Here is a 10299-nt window from a genome sequence, read left to right on the forward strand (position 1 = left end):
AAGCACACATACATACACACATTCACATACTTTTGTATATGCATTTTGTATTTGTGTAAATTTTACCTATAGTAATGTACATAAAATATGAAACACCAAATTAACATCTCATGAAACTTCAACACAGACACACGTGTTTGAATAGATGATACTTTTTCAAAGATACAAACAAACTCATACATACATACATACATACATACACATATGCATACATACAAACAAACAAACACACACAAATAATATAAAAACACAATACAAACACGATATGACCATGACAAATTGAAAAAACCATACCATATCAAACCATATCTCCCACGGAATAGTTTTTCAAATAAGTCCGACGCAGCTAAGCTAAGTACAAACATAATTCTTTCGTTATTATAGACAATTATGAATAATAATTATTATATTATAGTAATAATTATATAATAATAATAATAATAAATATTATAAATGATACAAAACGAACCGTCAACCAGAGTCGAGTCGAGAAGCTACACACAAAGAGATGTAGAATAATTTGAAATCCGCATTTGAAAGAACGAGCCGAAGCCACCGATACAATTTTGTTAGATCCGGCTAACTTTTGCATACACTGTGTCATTCTAACAACAACAAAAGAGATAATAATCTGCGCAATAATAATAATAATAACTATAATAATAATGATATCACAGCTTCTGTCTAAATAACTTTATTCATATATATATATATATATATATATATAAAATATAACATAATAAAATATAATATAATATATATATATACATATATAGTTATTAAAAAATTTTTATAAATATGTATACCCTATATAACATACACCACATATGTAAAATATGGTTAACTGTTGATATGGATCATCTATATAATATTTTATGAGGAGTTTTCAAGTGTTTAATGACTTTTTAAGGATCAATTTATATCAAATATGATAATTTTATTCATAATTCATATTCATATACTGATGATGAGCGTGTGTGTGTGTGTCAGTGTGTGTTTGTCAGTGTGTGCTGAACCGACAAACACACACACACACACGCACACACAGACAAAGACGCGAAGACTATTTCGAAAAGTCACATTTCAGACTGTAGTGCTAATGTGTGTTTCATTAAAATTGAAAAATAGTTTGAATAAACGAATGAAATGATGGATGAATGAATTGATGAATGAATGGATGGATGGATGGATGAATGGATGGAAGGATAGATGGATGGCTGGATGGATGGATGAATGTAAGGATGGATGGATGGATGGATGGATGGATGAATGAATGGATTGGTGAATGAATGAATGGATGCTTGAATGTAGGATGTATGAATGGAATTGTGAATGAATTGGAATAAGCACGTATTAGATTTGAAAATATTAAAAATGAGATAGTTACATATTGTGCTTTAAAACCTTCAATTATAACCAAATTAATGATTCCTCTCTGTAATTATAAGAACCATAGATATCGAAACTATCTAAAAAAATAAGTTATTTCATTTTTCATTGTTAGCATTTTATCGCTCACTTTGTAAACAATCGCTTTAAATTTTAAAAATTCGGTTAATCTTCCTAACGATAAGCTTGAAAAAGTTGTCAAAGTTGGACGAATAAGTTCATATTCAGAAAGTAAAAATTAATAAATGAGTGAAGAGATTAATTCGGACATTGTTGACTTCGGTGAGGATGCAAATGATACTGAAGAAGATGCGAGAGTCGTCGACTCAGTTGATTTGCGGAACGAGGAAGATGATGGGAACAAATTTGGGGAAAAAATTCCATCTTCATTAACGTCGGAAACACAGGATTTGAATAAAAATCAGGTGAAATACGAGGATGAAGAGGATGACGATTACGACGAGGAGAATCCTCCTGAAGATCTGCCCAGTCAGTGGGAAGGGGATGATGGCTTGGATGCCAGCGAACTCGAGGTTGAAAGATTCTGTCAGCCGAAGGAAGCTGTACTAATTGAAGGTAGTTTGAGTAGTATGATTTTAAGTTTGATAATTCAAACTATTTTTTACTGACTCTGCTTAAGCAATCTTAGTTAAGTAAAGAAGCTGTTTGTCATTTGATAGTCATTCATTATAACAAATACTTTTATAGGATAAACTTTTTCAAATATCCATAAAAAACAAACCTACCTGTAACTTTTAAAATGTAAAATTTGCACATCCCTACAACTACTGACAAACATTGTTAAACTGAACAGATCTGACGGAACATTTTAGGCAGAGACGGGTCATAGTTTATCCGCTCCGGCTGTCAGATTTATCTCACCCGATCTTCATAGAATGCATCGAGAGGAGTTGCTCATTTCAGACAAACTTTACCCTGTGTAGGAGACCGCTGCAAGATAATGAAGTTTCATTTGTTGGGTCAGTCACTTTTTTTAATTTTTCAATAATTGCTGTTAATATTGACAAATCTTTTGATGATATCAGTAGATGCTATTCAGACATGTGTAGTACACATTTTGTACAGTGTACACCATACATGTGGTGGTAAAAGTGATGTTTGTTGCTTACGGCCTAATTATTATTTGTCATACAAATTTTCATACAAATACCACACACACACACACACAATTTCTTATACACACACATACACAGATTATTCTTTTCTCAATCTTTAACCAGTGAAGTTCTTTCAATATTGATACAGATTGGTGGATATTTTATTCAAGTCAACAATCCACGCACGCGAGGCAGTGGATGGGTTGAAATCAATACGCGAGGAGGTCGTTGTTAAAGCATTCGACATGCATGATGCCTCTGCAAGTATTGATCATTTTAATTCTTATTTATTTTAATTCATTTATTTTTTTAGTTATTTATTATTATTTGTTATTATCGATGTTTTATTTGTTTTATGTATGCTGGTCCCTCTTACTTTTGTTGAATCTATGTTTTATTCGGTGTAAATTTTTAAAAATGAATTTTTTTTCCCGACTACAGAGAAGTTCATAGCGGACTGGGTGAAGATGAATTCGACTGCTCTCTGTCAGATCCCGACCACATTGAAAAACCTAATCACAATCAAAAATGTCCCCGAAGAGTTAGGCTCTGAACAAATTAGGAGCTCATTCTCCAACGCTTCGGACGTTATAATTGCACATAATAAAAAGTTTGCAATTTTCTTTGTCTGTATGTGTACGCCTGTCTGTCTATCTCTCTCTGTGTTTATGTGTGTGTTAATGTGTGTGTGTGTGTGTGTGTGCGTGCGTGTATGTGTTTTTGTATGTGCATGATGTATGTTTCTGTTCCTTCATTCCGTTTGTTCTGTCCAAACTTTTTTACTGGTATGTTAAATCGGACAAAATCACACACAGCAAAAATTTTCTGTTCTCCACTAAAAAATAGAATCTAGTAAATTTTTAAAATGAAAATTCACATTTCAGAAAATCTGTTGAGAAGAACAGACTAGTAAGGACGGGTTTCTTGTTCTTCGATAGTGAGATCCGAGGTGAACGAGATTGATGAAAATTACTGCAAACCGAACCGTACCCTTCATCATTGGTGGGCTGAAGTTAAGGCTCTTGCCCTACCAGAAGCCTAATCTACCAGAAGGTGATTTCAACGCTATTCCATGTTTGTTTGTCGTACTGCTGTACTGCTGCCATTCGTTTGTTGTTGTTTTGTTTCCTAGTTTGAACTTTGATCTTTATTTCCCCCATCGAAGGCCTGATGAAGATGAAGAGAAGGTACAGAATCATGTGCCAGGTTCGCGGTCTGAAAACTATCCTCAAAGATCTTTCTGTCAGTAAAAATTTCACTGACAACCAAGTTAATAAAATAAACATGGTTGGTTGATTTTGTATTGTATGTGCGTGTGTGTGTGTGTGTGTGTTTGATTGTATGTTTGTGTTTGTTTACGATTTTGTTTATTTGTTACTTGGTATCCGTTTGCACTCTGGCAGGTCATAAGCAACTGTCGAAACCTCATACTGACTGACAACCGAATACGCGCCAGCCTGGGTCTACCACTGCACACATTCTCAGATCTGAAGAGGATCCAGTCAGTTAGAGAGTCCATCCCGAAAGAATACAATTGGTTGTCAACTGTGTCCGGTTTCGACAACGAGGCTGGGACGGATCGAAATTGGAAGGAGTCGAGTGTGGGGAGTAATGGCGGAGTTGGTGGTGGTGGTGGTGGAAAAAGAAGGGGATTTGGTGGTGGTGGGGGCGGTTCTAACAGGAGATTCAATGATACCAGAAAAAAGTTTGTCATTAAAGTTTAAAAAACATCTTCTTTTCTTTGTTTCAAATGAATATAGAGGTTAATTCATTCGGTGTGTTTTTGTAAAAACTCAACGTAGGTATTCAGTTTAGTCAGATTTTGTAAACTATTTTTGATGTATCTGTAAAAATGTGAGAGGATTGAACCTGCCATTGCCACCTATTCATATTGAGAATATGAAGTAGGCATGCGACGCTCCTTGCATTTTAGGTTCTGTCCTTTCAAACCCATCCTAGAAGCAGTGTTATCTAGCAGCTATGAAATATTGAGGATGGCTGTCGTCTTAAAATGACTCATTTTTTATATTTGCTGAATCATTTCTAGTGAAAATTTCTTTTAATAGGCTGCTTTGTTGTATATTATTTCACAATTTGATGCCTTAAGCTAGCTATTTTTGTGATTTCAAACTGTATGGTGTACATTGTTTGGTGAATATGTAGTTTGTAGAAAATCATTTATATAGCAAACATCGCGCGGAATTCATCTAAAAATGTGATTTTAATAATTCTAAAGTCGCAGAAAGCAACGAATGACGATGATACGTTAATCTTTTTACTATTCTGACTGCCTGTCTTATCAGACGACTCTGGCAAAATGAAATTATCTTAGCTGGGCAGTCAAATGAGCAGGCGAAATTCCTTCTCCATCCAAATGAAAAAATACCGTTGCAATTACTTTTAAAAATTTAAAATAGTTCATTTTTTAAGAAGTACAATTGTGGGTTGTTGAGATGCAAAGAGATGAGAAAGAGACAAGGACTACTACTGATGTTCCTACTGCAAGAAGATGAGGATCATTTTAAATTGACACCGACCATCTTTGCTGGTAAAAAACTGACAGATGATTTATTTTTTCATAATTATTTGCAAATTAATCTTCTGAATTCTTGGCAAGAGTTTGTTTGAACTTTCAAACATGAGCCTATGCCCGACTCGCCACGTAGTTGTGCTTCTAATGTATAGAAGGCCGCATGTCTCAAGTGTGCATCCATTTGAAGGTCTCTGTTTTTCACAAATTTTTTGTGGCAACTGATGAGGACAGGCTGGCAGTGCATGAGTTGTTCATTGAAAAACAATGGACCATTGGGATGAGGTGGGGCTACCCTCTCTCTAGCTCCTCTTCATCTCGCACATTTGTCCGGCCAGTTTAGTAAATTTTTATTTACTGCGTGAAAGAAGTTTACTTGTTTCTTGTCATAAATCGCACTTTTGCTTAGCGATAGTTTCTAAGAAGTTTTCTAAAAATCAGCAACCGAAACAGATGGAATGACAGGCGCAGAGCATCCCCAGCACGTCGCGACGACTACAGGGACCGTCCGCGGGGGGGTTCGAGATTGTTGGAGGCCACGAGTCGCGTGGAAGAGATAGCTGCGAAGATAGCACGCATCACGAACAGCATGGGCCTTCCTCGCCAGCAGGACAGCAACAATCCACAGCTTTCAAGTTTGAGCTCCCTCATGAAGAACCTCAGCGGATATGACGCTCTGAAGGCGGTTCTTTCTGGTAACGCACCCCTTCCTGATCAGGGGGAAATGGGTATGATGGGCCCGAGTTGGAGAGGCCCTAAAAATGATTTGTCCGAACCAGATGCCTCCGCTAATTTGAACTCGTTTGCTGGTGGTGGGAGTGGCAGTTCGAATCTCGGCCCTGCTGAGGTCATGTCCCCAATGGATGCACCAGCCAAGGTGACAATTTTCAGTTTTTCCTTTATTTTCTCTTCAATTTCTCTATTTTAATCACTCGTTTTCTGCTGTATAAATAACCACGTTTGTTTTACGACACATCCTACATTGTTTCATTCTTCAGAAGTTGGAGAACGCGAATGCTAACAAAGGAGTCGGCAGTAGTTGGCAGATGTAAGTTGAATTCGCATTATAGTTTTCATGAATTATCATCTGGGCACTCGTCCAAATGAATTTGTTTAAGTCAAATGCACTAAGTGTATTTCTTTCTATTTCAGTAGCAGTCAGACAAGCAGCAGCAACAGCAGATGGATCACTAAATCGAATCAACCCGTCAACAATCCGAACCAGCCATCGGCCTCCACATCCACTCCATTCCAAACTCAACAACAACAACCACCTTACCACCAACAACATCTCGACCAACAACAGCAGCAGCAATATTACCCATACGACAACAACTACGGTTACAACAATCAGTACAATTACGGAGCTGCTGGCTTCCCTCCTAATTTTGGCTTTCCAGGTTTCGGGGGCTTCCCAAATAACCCCCCTCCACCACCCAGCAATAAATCTGGCTGGGCCTATAATTATCCACAATGGGGCAATAAGTGATTGACGGTTTTGTGGTAGTAATGAAGTAACTAGTGGTCATATGTATACATGACAGGACATAAAGAAAGAAAGAATTGATTAAATTAATTAATTAATTAATTAATGACTGCATGATTTACGTAGGAAGCAGTTACATGCACACATTTATTTGTTCACCCATGTTTCTTTTAATTTCTGTATTTCTGTTTGAGACAATATAGCATGGTGATCGATACGCCCTGTGAAAAAGTTTCATAAATTATAATTAATTATACATAATTATTATTGTATGGAATGGGAGAGGTCAGTGCTTGCTGTGGATTGGATGGTTTTGTCGTAAAAAAAACTACATGCTACGTTGTACATCGTAAAATTATTAATGAAAAACAAGAAAGCTGGTTAAACACTTTTGTTATAATATATATATAAATACATATAAATTTATTTTCTACAATATTCTGTAAATTAAATATTGTAAAAATTATGGTCTATTACCAACATATATTTATTTATGTATGATATTTGTAATGTAAATTTATATGTATATATCATCAGTTGAATAGAATGAGCGTGGCAGATAGGATTGCACTTATAATTATACGAGGTGAGGAGAATAGATAACTATCAGCAAATACATAGGATATATTAATTGGGATGTACACATGTTGTATAGTTTTTATTCAATTATTTATTCATAATTTCAAGCCACCAAAACAAGTTAACAAAAGAAACAAAAAAAGGAAACCAATAAAATTGAATTATTAATTAAATATCATAAAATAAGACAAACACACTGAATTAAAAACTTGAATGGATGGGATTATACATAGTATCCATTAATAAAATTGATAGTTAACAATTGTATTTGTATATATATAAGTAACGCGTAAATATGTATTTGTATGCTAATAACATTCTCAAAAACTTAATATTCCACAACAAAAACCAGCAGGAATACAAAAGGATTAGTGATTATTAGCGTTTGTTTAGCAACTTTATGACAATTCTTTGTTGTCAGCAGATTGTTGCTGCTGTGGTGGATTCGAGTGACTTTTCGGAGCGCTGGCCGACTGGGACTCGTTATGGTGACTATTCATTAGTTTGGTCACGGTTTTCCGTGTGTGACCTCCGGGATCTGGCCTGTTAGTGTTCATTTCGGCTTCTTTTTTGGTCCTTCCTTTGCCACTCTTGCCTGAACTCATATGCTTGTCATGCTCGTAGTTGTAACTCTCGTATTCGTCGTCCGGGTGGCTTGACATTTTTTAATTTCTATATAATTTAATTTTAAATTTAATTTTTAATCTTATTTTAAAATTAATCGTCGCGAGATATCCTTCGTGGAGTTGAAATAAAACTTTTGCGATCAAGATTAATTTAAGAGGATGGCAACGTCCACAAAATATGTTTAAAAGTAGATCTAAGTTTTGAATTACACGTCAACAATTTAAAAATAATTTCTTGACCTTTATAGCATTCGCACACACAAATACCACACACACATTCAAACACACTTATATATATCTATTTTAGTCTACATAACACTTTAAAGTTCTATACAACTTTATATTGCCCTATATAACTATATATAACTTTATATAAATTTATATAACTCTATATAACAATATAAAACTATATGAAGCTCTATATAACTCTATATAACACTATATAAATCTACAAAACCCCAACTAGAGTTATATAATGTTATATAGAGTTATACATAGTTATATCGGGTTATATAAAGTTGTATACACGCACATACATACAAACAAACACAGTACCTACATTCATATTATATACACATACATACACACATACATACGTACATGTAAACAAACATACAAACAAACATATGTACCTACATACATGTATTGGCAATGAATGGTACATTTAAGTCAATATTTACATAGATTATTGACCTCACTTTTTATCAGTTTGGAAGCACTATTATCATAACTAGTAGTAGTAGTAGTAGTAGTAGTAGTAGTAGTAGTAGTAGTAGTAGTAGTAGTTGTTGTTGTTGTAGTTGTAGCAGTAGTAGTAGCAGTAGTAGTACTAGTAGTTGTAGTAGTAGCAGTAGTAGTACTAGTAGGTGTAGTAATGGTAGTAGTAGTAGTAGTAGTCGTAGCATTAGTAGTAATATTATAGAGTTATATATAGTTATATCGGGTTATATAATAATATAATTATATAATCTGTAATATATAGATTATATATAATTATATAATCTGTACATTCATAAATATTATCATTGTTATCATTTTCTGGCCGATAATGATGAAGATAGGCAGTCAACGACAGCTGTTAGAAGCTAATTTTAGTAAAAAAAGTTCATCGCCATCATCACGTTACCCTATTACGTCACCAATACGTCACTAGCTACCACCATCATTATCATCGTCTTCGTTTGAAATACGATGATAATGATGGTGATACAATGATGATATAATGATGATATAATGAATGATAACTAGATGAATGCGACTTTAAAAAGCAGCTAATAACAGCTGATGCATTTGCCGTTTTGAGGTTTGAAAGCAAGTTAGATGAAAAAAAAAAGCTCTGAAAGTCGAACAAACATCAATCTAAACTAACCGTATCACAGATTTAAAACCACGTTTAACACTTAAAAACAAGGATCTTCGTAAATTTTATTTTATATTAACTTCGATAACCATTTTAGCACCTTTTTTTTTTTACATCAAATAACATCAAACTTTTTTGAAAAAGTGTTTTCTTCATCGATAAATTTGCTGCTGCTGTTCTATTAAATATAAAGGAACCAAATGGTTTTACCTGTAATTATTATTATATTACTATCATTATTATTAGAATAATAATTAATATTATTATCATAATTATTATTATTTTACTTGTTTAAAAGGATGTAAATTTGAAATGCTTATCGTAAGGAACCTAATCAAGTACCATTAAAAGTCCAGCCTGTCATCTCTACGAAGTAATTCGTCATCATCGTCGTCATCATCACTTCTCACTCTATTGCACCTAGGAACCTTTTAGCTAAGTTACTTGAAATTAGTTTGATATTAATACTGTGTACATGCTTAATTAGATTGATGTTATCTAATTAATTAATGTTATCATACGTACGTTACGCCACAGATCGGCTTGATGTTAATAGTACATTAAGCAGCGAATGCACGTGAGATTAGTTCGATATTAACGAGCTATGACGTCACCGTGATTAAGTAGGGATGGGCGAGTTAATTACGTGAGGAGAGCTTTTGAGAAAAATAGAAATAATAACAGCAAAGCCGAGGTAATTTGTTAAGTCTGCTTACGTCTTTACGTGATGAGAGATTAATATTATTTATTATTATAGATTATATTATTATTGTTATTATTATTATTAATATTATATTGTAGTTGTAGAAGTAGTAGTAGTAGTAGTAGCAGCAGCAGTAGTAGTAGTAGCAGCACAAAAAATTGTCACAATGAAATATTCTATTAGTAATAGAAAATATGTACTATTACTCACTCATAGCACTGCGGTCAAATATTTCACAAAAATTATTCTTATTTCAATTTATTATTATTATTATTATTATTATTATTTCCATATTAATCATTAATTATAAATTCGGAGTTTTAATTTGACCATAAAAGCAACGAAGGCCACCATAAAATAATCTGGGAATGACATCCTTTTGAAATCATTTATGTATGTATGTATGTATGTATGTATGTATGTATGTATGTATGTATGTATGTATGTATGTATGTATGTATGTATGTATGTATGTATGTATGTATGTATGTATGTATGTATGTATGTA

At 33.8% G+C, this 10299-nt stretch overlaps 2 protein-coding genes across 2 annotated transcripts; one reads left to right on the forward strand and one right to left on the reverse strand.

The window, feature by feature from the left end:
- Nucleotides 1-1634: 1634 nt before the first annotated feature.
- On the forward strand, nucleotides 1635-6526 carry HELRODRAFT_167085 (hypothetical protein; the record flags this gene model as incomplete). The annotated part of the gene is made up of 10 exons (XM_009012603.1): nucleotides 1635-1965; nucleotides 2204-2369; nucleotides 2604-2731; nucleotides 2949-3117; nucleotides 3392-3456; nucleotides 3673-3794; nucleotides 3911-4212; nucleotides 5491-5914; nucleotides 6036-6085; nucleotides 6190-6526. The coding sequence occupies 10 exons, from the start codon at nucleotides 1635-1637 to the stop codon at nucleotides 6524-6526; spliced, it is 2094 nt and encodes a 697-aa protein (XP_009010851.1).
- A 155-nt stretch (nucleotides 6527-6681) lies between these two features.
- Nucleotides 6682-7923, reverse strand: HELRODRAFT_96898 (hypothetical protein). The gene has a single exon (XM_009012604.1). It carries the CDS (start codon nucleotides 7762-7764, stop codon nucleotides 7501-7503), a length of 264 nt encoding a protein of 87 aa, XP_009010852.1. The 5' UTR covers nucleotides 7765-7923; the 3' UTR covers nucleotides 6682-7500.
- Nucleotides 7924-10299: the final 2376 nt, after the last annotated feature.

Source organism: Helobdella robusta (assembly GCF_000326865.2).
Source record: "Helobdella robusta unplaced genomic scaffold HELROscaffold_11, whole genome shotgun sequence".
In the NCBI taxonomy this organism is placed as follows: domain Eukaryota; kingdom Metazoa; phylum Annelida; class Clitellata; order Rhynchobdellida; family Glossiphoniidae; genus Helobdella; species Helobdella robusta.

Bases quoted from the DNA above. Each gene is read 5' to 3' on its own strand.
- HELRODRAFT_96898 (XM_009012604.1), bottom strand. From the start codon at position 7,764: ATGTCAAGCCACCCGGACGACGAATACGAGAGTTACAACTACGAGCAT.